This window comes from Tachysurus fulvidraco, chromosome 2 (genome assembly GCF_022655615.1).
Source record: "Tachysurus fulvidraco isolate hzauxx_2018 chromosome 2, HZAU_PFXX_2.0, whole genome shotgun sequence".
Lineage (NCBI taxonomy): Eukaryota > Metazoa > Chordata > Actinopteri > Siluriformes > Bagridae > Tachysurus > Tachysurus fulvidraco.
The window spans coordinates 509,722-535,299 of NC_062519.1; the positions used below are offsets into that span (position 1 = coordinate 509,722).

The 25,578-nt window shown below is 39.3% G+C and overlaps 2 protein-coding genes across 2 annotated transcripts; both read right to left on the reverse strand.

Moving 5' to 3' along the window:
• Positions 1-547: 547 nt before the first annotated feature.
• LOC125138394 (ribonuclease inhibitor-like) lies at positions 548-8,945 on the reverse strand. Its single transcript, XM_047807418.1, has 4 exons — positions 8,099-8,945; positions 5,788-5,961; positions 4,040-4,213; positions 548-2,118 (listed from the first exon to the last, which is right to left on the reverse strand). Exons 1-4 carry the CDS (start codon positions 8,347-8,349, stop codon positions 1,941-1,943), a joined length of 777 nt encoding a protein of 258 aa, XP_047663374.1. The 5' UTR covers positions 8,350-8,945; the 3' UTR covers positions 548-1,940.
• Positions 8,946-12,223: 3,278 nt separating this feature from the next.
• LOC125138395 (protein NLRC3-like) lies at positions 12,224-19,964 on the reverse strand. Its single transcript, XM_047810450.1, has 4 exons — positions 19,940-19,964; positions 16,845-16,925; positions 15,161-16,754; positions 12,224-12,437 (listed from the first exon to the last, which is right to left on the reverse strand). The coding sequence occupies exons 1-4, from the start codon at positions 19,962-19,964 to the stop codon at positions 12,239-12,241; spliced, it is 1,899 nt and encodes a 632-aa protein (XP_047666406.1). The 3' UTR covers positions 12,224-12,238.
• Between the last annotated feature and the right edge of the window lie 5,614 nt (positions 19,965-25,578).

Here is a 25,578-nt window from a genome sequence, read left to right on the forward strand (position 1 = left end):
GCAGTGTGTGTAGCAGTGTGTGTGTGTGTTTGTGTAGCAATGTGTGTGTAGCAGTGTGTGTAGCAGTATGTGTATGTGTGTAGCAGTGTGTTTGTGTAGCTGTTTGTGTAGCAGTGTTAGAGTAGCAGTGTTTGTGTAGCAGTGTATGTGTAGCAGTGTGTGTGTGTGTGTGTTTGTGTAGCAGTGTGTGTGTAGCAGTGTGTGTAGCAGTGTGTGTATGTGTGTAGCAGTGTGTTTGTGTAGCTGTTTGTGTAGCAGTGTTAGAGTAGCAGTGTTTGTGTAGCAGTGAAGAAGACGAGTGTCACCATGGCGACGTCTATAAGAACAGAACCAGGACATTTATCACCGTCATCTCACTGAATGTTGAATTAGAAACTTTACACTGGTTTTTTATTAAAAGTCTCAGTTCATTATAATCGGATGTAACGACCTTATTAACTGTTAATTAACATTAATGAACAAAGCATAAAACCTCAACACTAATAAGTGACAGTCAGTAAATATGGATTGGATTTTATTAAATATTAATGAGATAATATTAATGAGCTGTGTTAATAATTGTTTATTCAGTATTCAGGTATAAACAAAATAACAGAACGTTCATTAGAAGCACGTTGTGAATAAAATATAGTTAAAAATATATTTTTATTGTATTTATTAATAAAAGTTCACAGAGCTGGATATAGACGACAAGACACGAGCAAAACTTACACTGAAAATAGAATGAGAGAAAAGAAGCACATTAACTCTATAGTTTATATCATAATCAGTGAGCGAAAGAAATGAAGTTTTATTATTTTATTATTTAAATTCATCCTTTATAATATGATGTAATTCATTCCTTCTAAATGTATGATGTATTTCTACAAGACATTTAAGTGCCTTTATACAATATAATTTTAGTTATGTACCCAGTAATATAGCTATAAGTGTACATGTGTAAAAAGTGTAAATTATATCACAATAATAAACACATAATAAATGACACAAACAGTAAAATGAACAGGGTTCAGCTCGAGTTCATGTGGATTTTCACCTGCTGTTACAAATAATCCCTCAGGTTTTTATGGGATTGAGGTCCAGGGAATTTTATCCAGGGATCAGAGGTCATTATAAACTCAGTGTAGAATTGTGTTTAGTCTGATTCACTGTACACGATGAACACACACTTCTCACGTCTCTGTGTGTGTTTAATGTGTTAGAACTAAATGAGTGATGTGTTAATAAACATGTTCTCTATTCTCCATCATGGTAATGCAGGAACACTGGAGTCTTCATCACACACAGATATTCATTAGAAGCTGAATATGAAAGAAAAAGATGTGAATTAATCAGCACAAAGTGGACTGTGGTACTTCATGACCAACAGCATGTAATCATCTCTGCTCCAACAGAAACATCATCATCTCCTGTTTATAATGAATCATTCAACATTTCTTCATTCTTACTAACATCTGTGTTGTAACATTTAACTAGAACAAATGAGAACTTCCACAAGTTCTAACAGGATAATGAGCAGATCTTTACCCATCACATCACTGCTCTTATCCAATCACAGGAGCTTTTTTATATAACAAACACTACTGTGTCATTTAGATCTTGTTCTACATTTATATTTAAGTGCAGACTTTAAGAACAAACTCAGGTGAATTTTACAGGAATGACAGAAGACACAATGTTCATTAACAATCACTCTCATCAACTCATTGGTGACTTTTTGTAGACTGTCTGAATCCCTGTTTTCTGCCTTCACATGAATTTTACATCAACACACTTTACTGAACACAAAACAGCATTAAAGAGAATCGTTAGAAAAATCCTGATTAAACAGAATATAGTGACATTTTCTAACCTGATAATGTGAAAGTTATTGAAGAGAAATGTGATGTGTATCAATGTGTAATGATAATGAGGGTAAACTTTTATTAACAGCTCATTACTCACATCACTGTCTGTAGTTTGTAATGTTCATCATCCTCAAGATCAGACAGCAGCTTCTTTACTGAGTCTCCTAGTTTATTATAGGACAGATCCAGGTGTCTCAGGTGTGAGGGGTTTGATCTCAGAGCTGAAGTCAGAGCAGCACAGCCTTCATCTGAGACACCACACTTATCCAACCTGTATAGAGACACAATAACACACTCTTCACTGGTTGTACACAGGGACGTTTCTAGTGTTTAATCACTTTGATCTATTTTTATTTTTTTAAATTTTTTTGCAAAAGCACCAACAAAGCCTTTATTTATTTATTTATTTATTTATTTATTTATTTATTTGTCATCATATAATGTAAGAAACCTGAATGTAACTTTGAGCTGCAGATCATTTTATTATTTCAGTTTTACATTTTATTTCACTGTAAAGATCTTTACTACAATTACACATGTAAACTTTTTTAGCTAAACAACCTTAAATCCACAACTAGTATTTTTGTAAGAAAACTAACTAACTAGTCGTCTAAATGAATAAATCACTTCAAAAAGCTTTCACTGTTGACTAAATCACATCCAGTTTTAGAAGAGTTTAGAAATGAGAAGAGAAAAGAAAACCTTCTTTTAGCAGTTAACAATTTAACATTATTGATCAAATCTGTGGCAAATAAATCAGATGTGTAAAACAGGAAGTCGTCATTCATCTAAATCCACATTCACATACTACTCATTAACACAGTGATAAGTGTTAGTCTGGTAGTTACATCTCCTCAGTCCTCAGATACAATGTGGGATTATTAATTATAATCTGACTGCAAGTCCACATTTCTACAGAGAAAAGTGAAAAAAGGAGCACAGTGAGGGGGAGGGGCACAATATGGGGGCGGGGCATGTGAAGAGGGTGTCAAAGAGAGGCACAGGGCAGAGTGATGGGGTCAAAGTTAGGGGGTGGGACACAGTAAAGTAGATGGGGTACAATGAGGGGGCAGGCAGGGCACAACATGGGGGGTGGGGCACAGTAAAGGGGACTGGGTACAGTAAGGGGCAGGGCGGGGCACAGTGATAGGGCAGGGCACGAGTGTTAAAACAAGGGGGTGGGGCACAACAAGGAGACGGGACAGAGTGATGGGCAGGGCACAGTGATGGGCTTGGTTTATGATGGGCTTGGTTTATGATGGGCGGGGCTTATGACTGAAGAGTACAGGATATTTTCCCTTCAGCTAACATTACAATCAGTCTTCATGTTTTAAATCATGATGTAAATATTAATGTGTGATGAAGACGAAGCCTATTTTCAGACATATCTACTGTAATCTACATCATCAGACACTGATTTATCAGGAACATTTTACTGGGGCTCGAGTGTCGACCCTGACTGTAGACAGTGTGTATTATTGTGGACTGAGTAACACACACTTTACAGACCAGGACAACACATAAGACTAGAACTTGGACTTTTTCTGGACTTTCATACACAACACTGAGACATCAGCCAGATTTTATTTTACACAGAACATATTTCATATATTGCAGTATTTAACACATCTGAACTTTATTAAAACACTCACATTGTTCTGCCACTGATCCATATTCACATTTATTTTTACACTCCATTAAACTGATCCTTACATTTCTATTTGTTACATCTATTCTATTTTTATTCTAGTTTCTTTTTTATTATTCTATTTTATTTGATGTTTAAATCACAGACAGATTAAAAACATGTCACTACGTGTCGTACTGTGTATGGTTGTGTATGTGAGAAATAAAATATTAATGTCAATGTTTTCTGTAACTTTTCTCTGTTTCACATCTCAACAAAATCTCTGTTTTAATCCGAGTTCACATGAACAGATGTTTCTTGAGAAGATCAGACTGTCAGTAATCAGACCTAAAACAGGGTCAGACTCTAATTAGTGTTTGGAGAAGTTGTTAGTTCATTGGTGTATTTTTTAACCCCAGACAGTGAAAGTGTAAATGGTTTATTCAGTATTGACAAGAACAACTGTGACTGTGTTTTATTTATACACAATGTGTTTATCTATTATTACGACCTGGATGAAGATTAGACCATGATTTATTATTAATGTTTTAATAGATGATCTTACCTCAGTGTCTCCAGTTTACAGTGAGGATTCTCCAGTACAGCAGAGAGACTCTTCACTCCTGAGTCTCCTAGTTTATTACAGGACAGATCCAGGTATCTCAGGTGTGAGGGGTTTGATCTCAGAGCTGAAGTCAGAGCAGCACAGCCTTCATCTGAGACACCACACTCACACAACCTGTATAGAGACACAATAACACACTCTTCACTGGTTGTACACAGGGACGTTTCTAGTGTTTAATCACTTTGATCACAGGCACACAAGAATTTTACAGAAACCTGAAAACTATTTATTTATTTATTTATTTATTTATTCATTCATTCATTCATTCATTCATTTGGCAAAAACACCAACAAAACCTTAATTTATTTGTTTGTTAGTTTGTCATCATATAATGTAAGAAACATGAATGTAACGTCGAGCTGCAGATCATTCAGATGTGTAAAACAGGAAGTGGTCATTCATCTAAATCCACATTCACATACTACTCATTAACACAGTGATAAGTGTTAGTCTGGTAGTTACATCTCCTCAGTCCTCACGTACAATGTGGGATTATTAATTATCATCTGACTGCAAGTCCACATTTCTACTGAGAAAAGTGAACAAAGGAGCACAGTGAGGGGGTGGGGCACAGTTATGGGCGGGGCACAACGTGGGGGTGGGCCTAGTGAGGGGGTGGTGCATGGGGTGTCAAAGTGAGAGACAGGGAACAGCAATGGGGTCAAAGTGAGGGGGTGGGGCACAAGAAAGGGGCGGGGTACAGTGAGGTGTGTAGCTTATGATGGGTTGGGCACAGTGATGGGCGGGGCTTATGATGGGCGTGGCTTATGACTGAATTGTACAGGATATTGTCACTTCAGCTAACAGTACAATCAGTCTTCATGTTTTAAATCATGATGTAAATATTAATGTGTGATGAAGACGAAGCCTATTTTCAGACATATCTACTGTAATCTACATCATCAGACACTGATTTATCAGGAACATTTTACTGGGGCTCGAGTGTCGACCCTGACTGTAGACAGTGTGTATTATTGTGGACTGAGTAACACACACTTTACAGACCAGGACAACACATAAGACTAGAACTTGGACTTTTTCTGGACTTTCATACACAACACTGAGACATCAGCCAGATTTTATTTTACACAGAACATATTTCATATATTGCAGTATTTAACACATCTGAACTTTATTAAAACACTCACATTGTTCTGCCACTGATCCATATTCACATTTATTTTTACACTCCATTAAACTGATCCTTACATTTCTATTTGTTACATCTATTCTATTTTTATTCTAGTTTCTTTTTTATTATTCTATTTTATTTGATGTTTAAATCACAGACAGATTAAAAACATGTCACTACGTGTCGTACTGTGTATGGTTGTGTATGTGAGAAATAAAATATTAATGTCAATGTTTTCTGTAACTTTTCTCTGTTTCACATCTCAACAAAATCTCTGTTTTAATCCGAGTTCACATGAACAGATGTTTCTTGAGAAGATCAGACTGTCAGTAATCAGACCTAAAACAGGGTCAGACTCTAATTAGTGTTTGGAGAAGTTGTTAGTTCATTGGTGTATTTTTTAACCCCAGACAGTGAAAGTGTAAATGGTTTATTCAGTATTGACAAGAACAACTGTGACTGTGTTTTATTTATACACAATGTGTTTATCTATTATTACGACCTGGATGAAGATTAGACCATGATTTATTATTAATGTTTTAATAGATGATCTTACCCCAGTGTCTCCAGTTTACAGTGAGGATTCTCCAGTACAGCAGAGAGAATCTTCACTCCTGAGTCTCCTAGATTATTCCAGGTCAGATCCAGGTGTCTCAGGTGTGAGGGGTTTGATCTCAGAGCTGAAGTCAGAGCAGCACAGCCTTCATCTGAGACATCACACATACGCAACCTGTATAGAGACACAATAACACACTCTTCATCAACACATATAAAACCCTTTATTACAATAACTAAAATATTGTCAGATTTATTAAATAAATAATTGTGACAGAAACCACAAATAAAGATTTCTAGTGAGAAAGTTTCCTCACATCAAATAGACTAGAACACAATAAATGTTCATCTATTACACTGCAGAAAGGCATGAAACACTTTAACTCTGTAAACAATATGGACATCCATGGGTTTACATTTATATCAGTTTACTTTTGTAACAGAGATGTTTTTAAATTGTTTTAATATTTCCAACATCAAACTTACCTCTGATTTAATTAAAACATCATCATCATCATCATCATCATCAGCTGATAAACAGGTTTGTGAACTTCAGAATATATAATCAGTACAAATCTGTTCTTAACTTGTTTAAAAGTCTTTCTATTACTAAAGTATACAACACACCAGACAAGACACAACCTTTATAACACCTCTATAAACTTTATAAGGAACCACATAAGTCACCATTAACTTTCAGTAGACTTTCAACATCACTGTACAAAACCTTTATCATGGAAACAAAATCAGGACTAAAACTAAATGCTGTGAACACATTCATAAATAGTTGTGTTCGACTCGGTCAAAGGTCTTTTCTAGGTCTACTGACACTAGACCAAAATCTGGTTAAGACTCTTACTGATATCTAAAAGATCCCAGATAACAGAAATATTATAAACATTCATCTTCCTGGGACACAATCTGTCTGATCACGATGGACGACTTGTTCTAACACTTCACTCAGTCTGTTGGCCAAAACCTTGGGGAGTAATTTATAATCTCTGAATAACAAACTCAGCAGTGTCCAGTTTTTAATATCATTTAGGTCAGGTGTAGGTTCCCCTTCAGAGAGGGCTTTTAGTACTGGGGGAATATTGTTCCTCTCTTGTGGTCCTCACTAAAGCTGGATCATGTTGATAGACTTGTGTTTCTAACTAAAACCTTGACAACACAAATGTATAGTACAAATACTGACATGTATAGTGTAGGTTTAGTTCATTCAGCTCTGAATCATTCTGTTTTCTACAGTGGAGTCTTATTACAATTTAATTTTATTATAACAGTTAGAGTGTAAAACAGACCCACTTGTACACTGAACACAATTTTACATCTTCTTATATTATAATACACAGAACTTCTTTATTTCTCTTCTGTTTATAAGTGAAATAAAAAGCTGATAGCTGACAGATAACTGCCTCTTGATGATCATTTTAACCTTCATCATGCAGCCCTTCTGCCCCCTGATGGAGGGTAAATCCATCGATTCTTTATGTAACCGAGTTTAAACATATTGTTGTTAATTTCAGTATAAATTGGGAAACTCCCCATTGGCTGTTGTCACTTGCTGTTGTGCAACATGATGTTGTGGGGCGGAGCTTTATAATCAGAGTCTCATAGCGCCTCCTGCTGGTAAGTCACATCAATGATCGCTCCGTATTAATAATTAAGTTTGGATCATTTTCAAGCCCAAGTTTGAACTATAAACTACACGAAAGTTTACTTATTTTGTCAGTCAGCTCCTAGTTGTGTTTGAGTATGAAGAGTGTGTTAATTGTCCTGCTTGTAAACTCAGAACTTCTGTTTATTCAGTTAAGACTTCCAATGTGACACTGATGCACTGTATGATAAACCTTTTGGTGCTGTTTTACCCCAGATACAGTAAAGTGACCCCGAGTGACCATCCACCTGATCTCTGAGTGACATTATTACATCCAACACACACAGTCACATATATTCTGATAGTGTGAGCTGACCAGAGACTCTTGTGTAAGTTTAGTCTCCAAGTTCTATTTATTTCCATCATTTCCATGTCAGTGCTGCTTTTAAACCCTGCAGCTCACACAGTACATTTAGTTTGTGTCCCAGCTCCAGTTTGTGTCATTAGTTCCAATGTTTTAGTAAATTTCACAGTAATTTCAGACACATTGCAGTTACATCAGAGTCTGTGAGAAATCATCAGTGTGCAGTGAAAAGAAACAATCTTCCTCCTCAGGACATTGATGATGAACCTAAAACTTCTGCTTCAGTCTCACTATTAGAGAATGTGTCTTACTGAGGAGAAGGTCATGTGATGCTCAGAGAGATGATCTTACCCCAGTGTCTCCAGTTTACAGTGAGGATTCTCCAGTACAGCAGAGAGACTCTTCACTCCTGAGTCTCCTAGATTAGTCCAGGACAGATCCAGGTGTCTCAGGTGTGAGGGGTTTGATCTCAGAGCTGAAGTCAGAGCAGCACAGTCTTCATCTGAGACACCACAACTCTCCAACCTGTATAGAGACACAATAACACACTCTTCATCTACAGATTTTATTATATAAAGTATAATTAACACTGAACACAACATTCCTGTCAGATAGTGAACAGTAGGTGGTCCTGGGTAAAACAGGGTGGGCACAGGGTTGAGAAGAAACTCAACATCAGCTGTCACTCAAAAGAACTTACATGACTGTAAAAAGAGGACAATGAGCTGAAAGAGATCTGTTCATTTATCAGTTGTTTATGTAGCACACACACACACACACACACACACACACACACACACACACACACACACACACACACACACACACACACACACACAAACACACGAGCAGCTTCACACCTGTCAACATTAGTATGTATGGACACTTAACATAGTGAACATGATATTTAAAGTCTATCAGATCAAACACAGGATATTTTTATTTAAACATTTCAGACTATGATGTAAAATCATGAAGGAAAATCTATATAATGATATTAGATAAATAACTCTAACATTATAACAGAGTTTATGTAGGTGGGCCAGGACTCCAAATGGGTGGGACCAGGACCCTGGAGCTTCACCAATCTTCTTCTTCTTCTTTCTGCTTTTCCCTTCAGGGGTCGCCACAGCGAATCATCTCTCTCAACCTATCCCTATCTTCTGCATCCCCAACACTTCCACCCACTAGCTTCAAATGCTCATTAATTACATCCATATACCTCCTCTTTGGCCTTCCTCTTTGTCTCCTGCCTGGCAGCTCCATGTCCAACATTCTCCTACCGATATACTCACTCTCCCTCCTCTGAACATGTCCAAATCATCCTAATTTGGCCTCCCTAGCTTTGTCCCCCAAACGTCCAACATGAGCTGTCCCTCTGATGTACTCGTTCCTAATCCTGTCCGATCTTGTCACTCCCAAAGAGAACCTCATCACCTTCAGCTCGGCTACCTCTAGCTCTGACTCCTGTCTCTGCTTCAGTGACACTGTCTCTAAACCATACAGCATGGCCGGTCTCACCACCATCCTGTACACCTTCCCCTTCATTCTCACTGATATTATCCTATCACACAGAACTCCTGTCACCTTTCTCCACCCACTCCAACCTGCCTGCATTCGCTCCTTTACCTCTTTCCCGCTCTCTCCATTACTCTGGACTGTTGATCCCATGTACTTAAACTCCTGTACCTTCTTCACCTCTTCACCCTGTAACCTTACTGTTCCACTTCCCTCCCTTTCATTCACACACATGTACTCAGTCTTACTACGACTGACTTTTATTCCTCTTCTCTCCAGCACAAACCTCCACCTGCTCCCTGCTCTCACTACAGATCACAATGTCATCTGCAAACATCATCGTCCATGGAGACTCCTGTCTGACCTCCTCTGACAACTGGTCCATCACCATAGAAAACAGAAGGGTCTCAGATCCGATCCCTGATGCAGTCCCACCTCCACTTTGTACTCCTCTGTCTGACCTACAGCACACCTCACCACCGTCCTGCTCCTCTCATACATGTCCTGCACCACTCTGACATACTTCTCTGCTACTCCTGACTTCCTCATACAGTACCACAGCTCTTCTCTTGGCACCCTGTCATACACTTTCTCTAAGTCTACAAACACACAGTACAACTCCATCTGACCATCACTATACTTCTCCATCAACATTCCCAGAGCAAAAACTCCATCTGTTGTGCTCTTTCTGGGCATGAAGCCATACTGCTGCTCACAAATTTCCACCACCATCCTTAACCTAGCTTCCACTACTCTTTCCCACAGCTTCATTGTATGGCTCATCAACTTTATCCCTCTATAGTTGCTGCAACTCTGCATATCACCCTTATTCTTAAAGATCAGCACTAACACACTTCTTCTCCATTCCTCAGGCATCCTCTCACTCTCTAAAACCCTGTTGAACAAACTAGTTAAAAATCCCACTGCTGCCTCTCCTAGACTCTTTCAGACCTCTACCGGGATGTCATCAGGACCAACTGCCTTTCCTCTTTTCATCCTCTTCAAAGTCTTCCTGGCTTCATCCTGTCTAATTTTATCTACTTCCTGTTCCACAGCGTTCACCACTTCTACTCTTTTCCCCTCTCATTTTCCTCATTCATCAGCTCCTCAAAGTATTCCTTCCATCTCCTCTGCACACTCTGCTCACTTGTGAGCACCCTTCCATCTCTATCCTTAATAATTCTAACTTGCTGCACATCCTTCCCATCTCGATCCCTCTGCCTAGCTAACGTGTACAAGTCCTTCTCTCCTTCTCTGGTGTCTAACCTAGTGTACATATGCCTAGATTAGACCTCCTCATATGCCTTCTGCTTGGCCTTAGACACCTCCCTCTTCACCCTGCACTGTAACTCCTTGTATTCCTGTCTATTCTCTTCAGTCCTGTCCATATCCCACTTCTTCTTGGCTAATCTCTTCCTCTGGATACTATCCTGAACTTCCTCATTTCACCACCAAGTCTCCTTATCTTCCTTCCTCCTTCCAGATGACACACCCAGCACCTTTCTCCCTGTCTCCCTGATCACTTCTGCTGTAGTTTCCCAGTCATCTGGCAGCACTACCTGAAGACCCAGAGCCTGCTTCAACTTCTGTCTAAATTCCTCACAACATTCCTCCTTTTTCAGCTTCCACCACTTAGTTTTCTTCTCTATCTTTGACCTCTTCTTCTTACAGACCATCAGAGTCATCCTACACACCACTATCCTATGCTGTCTGGCTACACTCTCTCCCACTACCACTTTACAGTCACTAATCTCTTTCAGAATGCCTCTTCTACATAGGATGTTTTCTACCTGTGTTCTCCTACCTCCACTCTTGTAAGTCACTCTATGTTCCTCCCTCTTCTGAAAATAAGTGTTAACCACAGCCATGTCCATCATCTTAGCAAAGTCCACTACCATCTGTCCTTCAAGATTCCTTTCCTTAACTCCAAACTTGCCCATCACCTCCTCATCACCTGTGTTCCCCTCACCAACATGTCCATTAAAATCTGCTCCTATCACCACTCTCTCACCAGTGGGAATACTCTCCATTACCTCATCTAATTCACTCCAGAATCTCTCTTTCTGCTCTAACTCACAACCTACCTGTGGGGCAATAACCACTAATGACATTCAACATCACCCCTTCAATCTCTAACTTCAGACTCATCACCCTGTCTGACTCTCTCTTCACCTCCAGAACATTCCTCACAAACTCCTCCTTCAGGACCACACCTACCCCACTTCTCTTACTATTCACACCATAATAAAACAGCTTGAATCCTGCTCCCATACTACGAGCCTTGCTACCCTTCCACTTGGTCTCCTGTAAACACACTATATCCACCTTCCTTCTGTCCATCATATCAGCCAGCTCTCTACCTTTCCCTGTCATAGTACCAACATTCAGAGTTCCTATTCTCAGTCCTACACTCTTACCTTTCCTCTTCTCTCTCTGTCTGTGCACTCTCCTCCCTCCTCTACTTCTTCGACCAACAGTAGCCCAATTTCCACCGGCGCCCTGTAGGTCAACGGTGCCGATGGCGGTCATTGTTAACCCGGGCCGCGACCGATCCGGTATGAAATTTGTACTGACGATTCGCATGTTTAGATGTGGCAATGTTTTATGCCGGATGCCCTTCCTGACGCAACCCTCTCTATTTATCTGGGCTTGGGACCGGCACAGAAGTCACTGGACTGTGACCCCCATGGCTAGATTGTGGAGCTTCACCAATGATATAATGATTATTGATATTAAGTTTATTTGAGCTGCAACAATTTTGCTGGCTTTAAAAATAATGACTCTTATAAATGTTCTCTTATTTACTCATTTATTTATTTATTTCCTAAGTGACTCAGTAGAAAACTCATTATCACTTAATGACTAATGTATTTGTTGTGAATGTTGTAGTGTTACAGAACATTTCAGGTGAAAAACAACACTGTATATAACTGCTGCTTTTAGTGAGTTATTGTGAGTCTCAGAGAGATGATCTTACCTCAGTGTCTCCACTTTACAGTGAGGATGCTCCAGTCCAGCACAGAGAATCTTCACTTCTGAGTCTCGTAGTTTATATCCATACAGATCCAGTGTTTTCACAGTCAGATGAAGTTCTCTCAGTTTGGAGGTTTCTGATCTGAGCGCTGAGAACAGAGGTGACCAATTTTTTACTCCAAGTGAATCACAGCTGATACTAAAGGGAATAAAATAAAACATAATGAACTCACACAAATGAACAAACACGTCCTCAAAGCTTTCACTGAACCTTCTCATTGTTATAAATACTGAAAGTACAAACACCAGTTAGACAATATGGTTAAAGTGACACTGCAGTCCACATCTACATGTTGAGGACATTAAAATGGGTAAAGTTAGTGTTTAACTACAGCTAACTAACTAGTATCTAGAGTAGGGTTGTCCCTGTCCTGTATAATATGGGATTGTCTTGTATTGAAAAAGACAAAGATCTCACATTATGGCCAGAAATTCCTGAAGTGATGTGACCTTAACAAACAATCGATACTGGACTAATTATTATAGGAACAAATTGACTTTAAAACAACACTTTTAACATATTATTACTAGTAAATCTGTAAACTTGGTATATACACTGAACACAATTATAAACACAACACTTTTGTTTTTGTCCCATTGTTCATAAGCAGATCTAAGACTTTTTCTATGGACACAAAAGGCCAATTTGTCTCAGATATAGTTTACAAATCTGTCTAAATCTGTGTTAGTGAGCACGTCTCATCTGCTGAGAAAATCCATCCACCTCACAGGTGTCATATCACTATCCTGATTAGACAGCATGATTATTACACAGGTGTGACTTAGGCTGGTCACAATAAAAGGTCATGTGCAGGTTTTATCACACAACACAAGGCCACAGATGTTGCAGGTTTTGAGGGAACCTGCAATTGACATGCTGACTGCAGGATTGTCCACCAGAGCTGTTGCCCGTGATATGAATGATCATATCTCTAACATAAACCGTCTCCACAGCCGTCTCAGAGAATTTGGCAGTAAATCCGACCGACCTCACAACCACAGACCACATGTAACCACACCAGCCCAGGACCTCCACATCCAGCATCTTCACCTCCACGATACTCTGAGACCAGACCCCCAGACAGCTGCTACAACAATCGGTTTGCAGAACCAAAGAATCTCTGCACAAACTGTCAGAAACCATCTCAGGGAAGCTCATCTGCATGCTTGTTGTCCTCATCGGGGTCTGACTGCAGTTCGTCTTCGTATCCAACTTAAGTGGGCAAATGCTCACATTCGATGGCATCTGGCACTTTGGAGATGTTTTCTCTCTTTGTGGATGAATCCTGGTTTTCACTGTACAGGGCAGACGGCAGACAGCGTGTATGGCATCATGTGGGTGAGCTGTGTGGATGGAGTGGCCCATGGTGGAGGTGGGGTTATGGTATGGGAAGGCGCATGTTATGGACAACGAACACAGGGGCATATTTTGATGGCATTTTGAATGCACAAAGATACCGTGACGAGATCCTGAGGCTCATTGTTGTGCCCTTCATCCATGACCATCACCTCATGTTACAGCATGATGATGCACAGCCCCATGTTGTAAGGATCTGTACACAATCCCTGGATGCTGAAAACATCCCAGTTCTTACATGACCAGCATACTTACCGGACACGTCACCCATTGAGCATGTTTGGGATGCTCTGGATCGGCGTATATACGACAGCGTGTTCCAGTTCCTGCCAAAATCCAGCAACTTCACACAGACAATGAAGAGGAGTGGACCAACATTCCACAGGTCACAATCAACAACCTGATCTACTCTATGTGTTGGAGATGTGTTGCACTGCGTGAGGCAAATACTGGTTATACAAGTTACTGACTCGTTTTCTGACCCCCCCCCCCCCGACCCCCAATACAGTAAAACTGCACATTTTAGAGTTTATTATGTGGACAAGCCTAAAGCACACCTGTACAGTAATAATGATGTCTAATCAGCATCTTGACGTCACACCTGTGAGGTGGACAGATTGTCTCCCAACAGGAGACGTGCTCACTAACACAGATTTAGACAGATTTGTGAACAATATGTGAGAGAAATTGGCCTTTTGTTTACATAGAAAAAGTCTTAACACTTTTGTTTTTGTCCCGTATTTCATGAGCTGAACACAAAGATTTGTGTTTATAATTTTGTGCAGTGTATTTTATATGTCCATAAAACGTGACTCTGCTCTTCCACACTCGTGTCTCAACTATTGCATAAATGAAATAAACCCTTGGTTTTCCTCCAACTTTCTCAAAAGTTCCCCTTATAGGTTCAAAATCTTCTCTGTCCAAGTCCAACAGTCTCTTCTTTATATTGATGCTTCCTCCTGCCTCTAGAGTCGAATTCTCTCTAATTATTATTATTATTATTATTATTATTATTATTATTATTATTATAATAAAAATGTTTCCTCTAACGAGTATAAAACTTTTTAAAGTCAGCTTTCTATAAAAGACCATTTCCACCTCACAAATAAAAGTTAATAATGAATAAAAACTTTTTGGGGATTAGAATTTGTCATTACTGCAGTAAACATGGTTCTTTATGTCTGGTACACAGGTGTGTTTAATATACATCAAACATCCAACATAAAACCTGCATTAACTTCATCATTATTGTAAGATATTAAGATAAGTCATAACTACATAACTACAAAACTCCCTCAAATGTAATCACCTGCTTCTACATGTTTAATAGCTGCACTTCAGTATCATTCATTTATTAATGCAGTTTTTATTCCCTAATTTATCTATTTACATGAACTCCACTCTGTATCACCTTCAGGTCAGAACATCCCAAAGTCCATATTAGAGTGTGTTCAGTTTCTCTCTAACACTGTAACAGTAGAACAGTTATATTCACATTTACTTACATTGCTTTACTGGATGCTGTAATCACAGGCATCATCTTCCCAACAACATAGTCTGTTATCTTATCTGTACTGAAATATTTACTCATGTCGAATTCATCCAGCTCCTGTGCTGATGTCAGTAACACAAACACCAGAGCAGAAAGCTGGGAAGAAGAAAGTTCACTTTGTTTTCCAGACTTCAGGTAGTGTTGGATTTCCTCCACTAGAGAATCATCACCCAGTTCATTCAGACAGTGGAACAGAGTGATGGATTTCTCTGTAGGAAGATTTTTACTGATCTTCTTCTTAATGTACTGAACTGTTTCCTGTGTGCTCTGAGGGTTACTTCCTGTCTGTGTTACTAAAACATGTAAGAGTTTCTGATTGGACTCCAGTGAGAGACCCAGAAGAAAGCGAAGGAAAAGATCCAGATGTCCAGTCTTACTGTGTAAAGCCTGATCTACAGCACTGATGTGTACATCTGAGATTGTGTTTTCTTTCATCCACCTGTTATAACCCTGTTTCTGTATCAGAACATTTCTCTTCTCCTTCATGAAGGTCAGGTCCATCCACCTGTTATAACCCTGATTCTGTATCAGAACATTTCTCTTCTCCTTCATGAAGGTCAGGTGCACATACAGAGCTGCGAGATGCTCCTGAATGCTCAGATGAACAAAGCAGTACACTTTACTGTGGTGAAGCCCAAACTCCTCTCTGAAGATCTGAGTACACACACCTGAGTACACTGCTGCTTCTGTCACATCAATACCACACTCTCTCAGGTCTCCATCATAGAAGATCAGGTTCCCTTTCTCCAGCTGCTGAAAAGCCAGTTGTCCCAGTTTAAGAAGCATTTCTTCATCACTCTCCTGCTTCTTTGAGTATTTTTCTCTGATGATGTTTGTCTGAATGATGAGGAAGTGTGTGTACATTTGAGTCAGAGTCTTGGGGATCTCTCCACTCTCTGCTTCACCCAACATTCTCTCTAGAACAGTGGCTGTAATCCAGCAGAAGACTGGGATGTGACACATGATGTAGAGGCTTCTTAATGACTTCAGGTGTGTGATGATGTTATTGGCCAGGCTCTGATCACTGATCCTCTTCCTGAAGTACTCCTCCTTCTGTGGGTCATTGAACCCTCGTACCTCTGTGACTCGATCCACACACTCAGAGGGGATTTGATCAGCTGCTGCAGGTCTGGAGGTGATCCAGATGAGAGCAGAGGGAAGCAGATTCCCTTTGATCAGATTTATCAGCAGCACAGGCACTGATGCTGGTTCAGTTACATCACACACTCTCACTGTGTTCTGGAAATCTAGAGGAAAACGACACTCGTCCAATCCGTCAAAAATGAACAGAACCTTTTCCACACTGGACATTTCTGTTTCTTTTGTTTCCTTAAAAAACACATGAAGGAGCTCCATCAGACTCAGTTTCTGGTCCTTCATCAAGTTCAGCTCTCTGAAAGGAAGTGGAAATATGAGGTGGACGTCCTGATTTACTTTCCCTTCAGCCCAGTCCACAATGAACTTCTGCACAGAGACGGTTTTTCCGATGCCAGCGACTCCCTTTGTCAGCACAGTTCTGATGGGTTTGTCTTGTTTAGATGATGTATTTGTCAGCACAGTTCTGATGGGTTTGTCTTGTTCAGATGATGTATTTGTCAGCACAGTTCTGATGGGTTTGTCTTGTTTAGATGATGTATTTGTCAGCACAGTTCTGATGGGTTTGTCTTGTTCAGATAAAGGCTTAAAGATGTCATTGCATTTGATTGGTGTTTCCTCTGTTGTTCTTCTCCTGGATGCTGCCTCCATCTGTCTCACCTCATGTTCATTATTGACTTGTCCACTGTCTCCCTCTGTGATGTAGAGCTCTGTGTAGATCTCATTCAGGAGTGTTTGGGTTGCCAGGTTTATTATCACTCCATTCAAACACTGAAACTTCTTCATCAGATTTAATTTGAAGTTTTTCTGGAATTCATTTCCACCAGCAGATTCTGGGTCGTCCCTGTGATATGGAGAAGCAGGAAGACACGGGGTTCATTTATTAGACTTCATCATCTGTTTTCAGTAATCTAATCACTCTGTAGTATACAGACTATTATTTGGACACTTAAGCCATATTTGAATGCCATCGTATGAATTTCACTGCATTACAAAACAACGTCATTTGAAGAAAGAAACCACAAGCAAACATTCCAATCACAACATTTCCCAATAAACAGACTGAGCGATATTTAAACACATAATAGTGGCTTTATTACAGTCAGAGTTCTAGTGTTGTAGTATTTAGTTTGTCCCCCTGTTTATCTTGTTAAATTACCCTTTAAGTGTAACTTTAGCATTGACATTAAAAGTTAAGAGACGTTACCTGTGTAGAAGTGAGGAGTCTACAGCTTTAACCCCCAGATGATGATCCATAGGCTCATGACTCTTCATGGAGCTACAACTGTGTGTTGGTGATTCTGATCTCTTTCCCTGGAGTTTACTGTACAACATTATGGACACGTCTTTAATTATTTATTTACAATCTTTACAGTTTTTAACTCACTTGATAACTGAATGTGGATTTTTACACACAATAAACAGAATGACTTTTTTATGCTCAATGGTGACTGTGGTAGCTTTTTTCACGAGTGGAGCCTTTATTTAAGTTCATTTTATATTTACTCACTAAACACACTGTAGCACAGAAACTAAGAGTCCAAACCCATTCCAGTAGCACACTGCCCCTGTGCACAAAGGACCTGCAAACTGGATTCTGTACCCTTTCTCTATAGTATCTAGACACCATTGAGAAACACTTGGAAGGTAACGTAGGCCAGGCGAACCCCAGAGTCAAGGCTCCCCGGAATCCCAGCCCTGAATGTAGGGTTTTCTTTTTGTAACTCCTGCCATAGACGACCTCTTAGGTCCTGTCTAGACTGATGGGGCTGGCCTTGGCTTGCTGACCGGACACCTTTCCTTATGATAGGGAGCCCGGTAAGCAACACAAGCCTTCCTCTCCTGTCTAAGAGAGCTAGACTGGGGCCAACTACAGATTATGCTACTGATATGATTATCTAATTGTTATTTTAATCATTTCAGTGGAACAAAATAAAGGTCATTTATGGTAATGCTGTTAATATGTCAGGGTTGTTTAATAGGAGATTGTGCTGTCACTGGGAATAAAGGAGTCTCCCACATGCCATAAATGTAATGTAAATGTAAAGACAGATGCTAATCAGCTAGACTAACACTTTTACGTTCAAACCCTAGATGATTCTTATGACTTGTTTCCTGTCATTATCTCAATAATGCTAAGCAGTTGTCTCACCTGCAATGACTGAACACACAGCAACCCCCAAACTACCACACTAACATGTGAATTTCACTGTATTACAAAACAACATGTCAAACCAAGTGCTATTTATATTAAAGGTGCGGTGTACGTTGTTTGAGAAATGCTTCAGAAAACCGAGTCGGGCCGACAAACAAAACAAACGTGTAGCCAATGAGCATAAAGGGGCGTGTCTTGTCAATATGGGCAGAGAGAGTGTTCAGTGCGCATGTGTGACATTAGCATAAAGAGGCGTGTCTTGTCAATATGGGCGGAGAGAGTGTTCAGTGCGCATGTGTGACATTAGCATAAAGAGGCGTGTCTTGTCAATATGGGCGGAGAGAGTGTTCAGTGCGCATGTGTGACATTAGCATAAAGAGGTGTGTCTTGTCAATATGGGCGGAGAGAGTGTTCAGTGCGCATGTGTGACATTAGCATAAAGAGGCGTGTCTTGTCAATATGGGAGGAGAGAGTGTTCAGTGCGCATGTGTGACATTAGCATAAAGAGGCGTGTCTTGTCAATATGGGCGGAGAGAGTGTTCAGTGCGCATGTGTGACATTAGCATAAAGAGGCGTGTCTTGTCAATATGGGCGGAGAGAGTGTTCAGTGCGCATGTGTGACATTAGCATAAAGAGGCGTGTCTTGTCAATATGGGCGGAGAGAGTGTTCAGTGCGCATGTGTGACATTAGCATAAAGAGGCGTGTCTTGTCAATATGGGCGGAGAGAGTGTTCAGTGCGCATGTGTGACATTAGCATAAAGAGGCGTGTCTTGTCAATATGGGAGGAGAGAGTGTTCAGTGCGCATGTGTGACATTAGCATAAAGAGGCGTGTCTTGTCAATATGGGCGGAGAGAGTGTTCAGTGCGCATGTGTGACATTAGCATAAAGAGGCGTGTCTTGTCAATATGGGTGGAGAGAGTGTTCAGTGCGCATGTGTGACATTAGCATAAAGAGGCGTGTCTTGTCAATATGGGTGGAGAGAGTGTTCAGTGCGCATGTGTGACATTAGCATAAAGTGATTGAAACATTGACATGGAGGATAAAAACGAAAAGTGAAGAAAGGCTTACAATAAGACAAGAAGCAGGACGTGTTAATATAGGATCAGATTTCCAGCGCTGGTGAGAACTGAACATGTTCCATGTTAAACAGAGCTAAACCTCACGCTACAACACACAGTACTACACAAACACATCTGTATTACCACAGTATTACTCATTGTGTTCATTTAACTGATAAAAATACCCCCTCGGCCAGCCGCCCCAGCAGGTTCCCCCATAATAGTCTGCCTGGGTTACATATGTATGTGTGGGGCGGAGCTACCAAAACAGCCATTTGGGTTAGGGGCGTGTTTGTTTTGGTGATTTCAAATGTCAACATTGGCTTTCAAACATCGTGCACCGCTCCTTTAAACACACTTTTCTCCAAACACATTTCCAAATAAAAGATTTAGCAGTGACATTAAGAGTGAGGAGATGTTACCTGTGTAGAAGTGATGAGTCTCCATCTTTAAAGTTCAGAGGAGGAACCATAGACTGATCACTCTTCATGGAGATACAGCTGTGTGTTGGTGATTCTGATCTCTTTCTCTTGGGTTTACTGTACAACATTATACACTTTAGTCATTTATATACACACTTTATTTTACTTACAGTATATTAACCTTTAAAGGTGGGGTCTCAGATTTGTGAGAAATGCTTCAGAAAACTGAGTCGGGCCGAATAATAAACAAAAATCAAAACAAACGTGTAGCCAATGAGCAGAAAGGGGCGTGTCTTGTCGATATGGGTGGAGAGAGTGTTCGGTGCGCATGTGTGACATCAGCAGAAAGCGGTTTTAACGTCGACATGGAGGATAAAAGAAAGAAAGAGAAGAAAGACTTACGATAAGGACAAGAAGTAGGACGTGTTAATATAGGATCAGCTTTCCAGCGCTGGAGAGAACTGAAGGAGCAGGAAGTTGGCCACATATTCACAGGTTGGAGTTTCCCGAGTCAATAACTCCTGAGCTAAACGCTGTTACTACACAAATAACACCTCTTTTCTATCGTAGTGATGTAGAGAGGCAGCTACAACCGCGTTTTGTGTAGTAACAGCGTTTAGCTCAGGAGTTATCGACTCGGGAAACTCCGACCTGTGAATATGTGGCCGACTTTACTTAAGACGCCGAGGCGCTTTTTTCCTTCTCGATAGGTGAGTAACGTTGGTTTTGCTTTGTTACACAGAACTAATATATGCCTTTGTCCTTTACATCATTATGCTTGTGTGGCATTTTTGCTTGTTTGTTTATCTACAATCGTATTGTTCTTCCCTTCAGCTATGATAAAGACACGTTTCTTTCTGTTAGTCGCCTGGGTTACGTATGTATGTGTGGGCGGAGCTATCGATACAGGGGTGGGACCCGTTTGGGTTAGGGGCGTGTTTGTTTTGGTGATTTTATATGTCAACATTGGCTTTCAAAAATCGGAGACCGCACCTTTAAGTGTGACTTTAGCAGTGACATTAACAGTGAGGAGACGTTACCTGTGTAGAAGTGATGAGTCTCCATCTTTAAAGTTCAGAGGAGGAACCATAGACCAATCACTCTTCATGGAGATACAGCTGTGTGTTGGTGATTCTGATCTCTTTCTCTTGGGTTTACTGTACAACATTATACACAGTATTTTAGTCATTTATATAAACTCTTAATTTTACTTACAGTATATTAACCTTTAAGTGTGACTTTAGCAGTGACATTAACAGTGAGATGTTACCTGTGTAGAAGTGATGAGTCTCCATCTTTAAACCTCAGAGGAGGAACCATAGACTGATCACCCATCATGGAGATACAGCTGTGTGTTGGTGATTCTGATCTCTTACTCTGGAGTTTACTGTACAACATAATACACAGTCCTTTAGTCATTTATATACACACTTTATTTTACTTACAGTTACACATGAAATGATAACATTAACCTGGATATTGATTTTGTATTTTATTCCTCTCGTGCAGTGTGTGTGTGTGTGTGTGTTTGTGTGTGTTTGTGTGTGTGTGTGTGTGTGTGTGTGTGTGGTCAATCTGTAAAAAGCAAACAATTCAGAATTACATTTTAACAGCTTTAGATTGTAAGCATTAAATTATGCTAATAAATCAAGATATAATAATCTCTATGATGCTGAGATCACATATTTGCAGGAAATTAGTTATTTGAATTAAACATTATCACACATTTGTCTCTGCATCACAAACACATACTGAACATTGTTTAGCAACTAAATGCAACATTTATTGCATTAATATTTCGACAAGCAATATAAAAACAGTAAATGTCTACACAAACATATAACATTAGCCACTAATTACAAATAGCGATCTACATAACAACATCTCAGAAACTATCAATTCACTAAACAACATTAATAACTCAGCGCGCTGGGAATATATAGCTTTAAATTATTGTTTCAAACTGGAAATGTTATATAAGTTCTAACAAGGTTTTAACATGACAACAACACGACTTTTTCTCTCAGTGTTTGTTTTTCTAACTGCAACCTTTTTTTCTAAGCAATCACGTGTGTCTTTATCACGTGTCTATCATGAGCTTTAAACACACTGATCCCTTTCCCATAGATGTTATAACTCCTTGTATCAATAAAATAAACATATTAATGACCAAGAACTTCCTCAAACTAAAGACAGATAAAACAGATCTGCTCTTAGTCGGCCCTCCTAAATGTACTTCATCTCTTAATATTGATAAAATTAATATCACTGGCTGTCATGTAAAACCCCCAACCACTATCAAAAACCTGGGCATAGTGTTTGATTCTTCTGTCTTTCTCCTCTCACATCTCATCTCTCACCAAATCTGCCTTCTTTCATCTATGAAATATCGCCCAAGTTTAAATATCAGTGATGCCGAGACCCTTGTCCATGCTTTCATTACCTCCTGTCTAGATTACTGTAATGCACTTTTTTATGGTTTACCATCAACTTCTTTAAAGAAACTCCAATATATCCAGAATTCAGCAGTAAGAGTGTTAACACACACACAGAAATCCCCCCACATCACCCCCATCTTATACAGTTTACATTGGCTCACAATTAGTTTCTGTATTCAATATAAAGTTCTCCTCACTACATTTAAAACTCTCCATCGCTCCTATCCACAATATACCACAGATCTCCTTCACACATATACCCCTGCCCCTGCCCTTAGGTCCTCTGACTCTAATTTATTAGAGGTTCCTCGTTATAGGCTGAAATCTTTTGGTGGTAGAACCTTCTGTATTGTGGCTCCCAGCCTCTGGACTTCTCTCCCCAGAACATTCGAGACCTGGCGTCTTTACAGGATTTCAAAACTAATCTGAAAACTTATCTTTTCACTTCCTGTTATTCAAATTCTCAAGTCCATTGACATGGTTTTGTGTCTCTATTTGTCTCTTCTGTATTTTCTACTAGAATGTTTGTTGCTCTAATGTACATGTTTGTTGATTGGGATGTTTTGATGTTGTGTTTCCTTTTCTATGGTGTATGTGTATGTTGTGTAGACGTATAGTGATGTTTACTAAACCTCCTTAATTCTGTTTCATTGTATATCACATCATGTAAAGAGTTATTGAGATTGTTGAAAGGTGCTTTATAAAATAAACTTAATAATAATAATAATAAGTTTATTTCATTTTACATTTTGATTTTGACTTTTTTAGAAGTGCAAAGTGTGGGGGATGCTTTCATTTTACAGCAAACATAAGGAAATATGTTTATTACAATTAATAACTTTATTAAGTTTATTACAAGCATAATAATGTTTATTATGCTTTTGTGTTACTCAATGAAAGAATCAAAGTTCTACTTACAATTAAATCAGTCAAGACGTCATTTTTAAAATTTGTATTACTTTGCATCAGGGGCAGTTCTAGGGTTTCATCTTTAGGGGTTTTATCCCTCAGTGAGAATTTAAAACAAGAAGAGTTTTATATTATATATTATATGACTACATAGTAAGCCAAAAGTTATGGTATTATTTAAAATGTTATTTTTATTTAGTATTAAATGGATTATTTGCATTAATATTTAGTTTGTGCTACAACTCTGGTAATAAGAATAGTGACATTTCACTGCTTTTGGTTGACGTCTTTGTGGCTTTCCGCCGATTGACGTTATAAATAAACTCCTCCAGCTCTGACTGCGCGTGCACGCTGCGCGTACCTGTGCTTCTCCGTTCTAGTAAAGCAGACAGCTGAAAACGCACTTTTAAAACACTACAACACACGCGTGTAAAAGCAAAGTAAAAAAAAAAATTAAAAAATCGCTCTGGGATCAAACTGATAAATAATTTTCTTTCCCATCGACGACACGTCCTGCATTTTAACGTCCTTTTTATTGTTTATTTCTGAAAGTAAAAATGCTCCTTATAGTTTTAGAGTGACTGAGATCACACACAGGGGGCTGGAGACACCCTAAAGAAGGCCTAGAACTGCCTCTGCCTTGTATTCATGTCTGCTTATGACCAAACAACATGTTTATTTATGTTTCTATATCATATAGTTTATATACATTTCCCTATAGTTACAAATAATTCCCATAAATTAAGATTAAGTACCAGATTAAGTTCCCGTTGAAAGTTTCAGTAAGTTTACCGAAACTTTCCGCCCCTTTGTAACTCTATAATACACGACATTATGTAGCGACAACCGTGGTTTTAAATAGCTGTATGTTAAAATACCCCTGTTATAATCCTTCTTATTAAAATCTATTAAATCCAAGTGTGGGAATAAAAGTTAATGTCGTTACGCAGTTTAACTAATAACAGTTGTACATATAGCGAACAAGGAAGAGCTACGATGAGCTAATGCTAAAGCTAGTTTTCGACATGAACAGAGGAAATAATAATAATAAACAAAGCTAAATATAAAAATACAGAATAATACCAGATATGTGGTGTATTAGCGGTGTTAAGTTACAACTGTGTTACATTTCATGTCGTTTATATGATGTAGTGTAAAAATAACAAGGAATTAGCCGCCTAGGGCCGAAGCTCAAACCGCTCCATCCTCCCTATTTAAGCGCACTTGATTTGTAGTGCACATACAGCGTTCCAGTGACCTACCTAGTGCACTACTTGTCAATACGAAACACAGCCACGAGACACGTTAGCTAGCGCTGTATTGTTTGGGTAAGAATCGCTCCGTCATCGTTTACACTCAACAGACGCGTTGTTCCTTATCGTATTTTATATTCGTATGAAAATATCGATGTATAAAGGATTTAAACGTGTAGAAGTCCTCACCTTACGGTGGTGTTATAGCCTGTAGTCCGCTGTCGAACTATTCTTTCGCTTTCATTTAGAGGCTTAGTGCGCATGCGCAGACAGTGTGGCCTTGTGGTGCAATAAGTACTTCTTCTTTTATATATATATATATGATACAAAAGTAAGGCAAATAATCAATAATCAGTCTACAAGAGTTTAGTAGAAATGACAGGCGTGATATGATGTAAAGAAAAAACAAAACTATCAGCAAGCACCTTTTTTTCTAACAACCAGCCCTGAATTGATATCCAGAAGAGTTTGGAGAAACAGCATGAAGAAAAGATATGATCCGTGTCTTCAGGATGGCTCTCACAGAAGGGACAGGGGACAATTTCTATATTAGACTTTTGGTTTAGGAATTTGTTAGAAGGATAAATCTCATGTAAAATTTAGAAGTTTGTTTCTTTTGCTTTAGGAGGAGCAGGAAAACTTAAATAAGCAGTTGTAAGATATTCTGTTCTGTTTAAGTCATGATCTCCTGTTTAATGTTACAACTCATTCACAACGTGTTTAACACAAACAATGACATTGTGACTGCTGTTAGAGACGTTTCCCAGATCATCAGCAGGAGTTTGTCATCAGTGTCTGTAACTTAGTCAACAGTTTTACAGCCTGGTCACTGACAACACCTGCTCAGGACATGTAGTCTAGGGCCAGTGGTTCTCAAACTGGGGGCCCTGAGATGGTGCCAGGGGGCCCCGGGTCACTGACAACACCTGCTCAGGACATGTAGTCTAGGGCCAGTGGTTTCCAAACTGGGGGCCCTGAGATGGTTCCAGGGGGCCCCGGTTTTATGACATTTTATAAAATATTGAATTTATCATAAATT

Coding starts and splice junctions, on each gene's coding strand:
- LOC125138395 (XM_047810450.1), bottom strand. CDS start 19,964: ATGGAGACTCATCACTTCTACACAG. Junction 16,755..16,844: donor CATCAGAACTGTGCTGACAA/ATACATCATCTA, acceptor CTGTGCTGACAA/ATACATCATCTAAACAAGAC. Junction 12,438..15,160: donor ACAGCATCCAGTAAAGCAAT/GTAAGTAAATGT, acceptor TATTCCCTTTAG/TATCAGCTGTGATTCACTTG.
- LOC125138394 (XM_047807418.1), bottom strand. CDS start 8,349: ATGTTGTGTTCAGTGTTAATTATACTTTATATAATAAAATCTGTAGAT. Junction 5,962..8,098: donor TGTAAACTGGAGACACTGGG/GTAAGATCATCT, acceptor GTCTCTATACAG/GTTGCGTATGTGTGATGTCT. Junction 4,214..5,787: donor TGTAAACTGGAGACACTGGG/GTAAGATCATCT, acceptor GTCTCTATACAG/GTTGTGTGAGTGTGGTGTCT.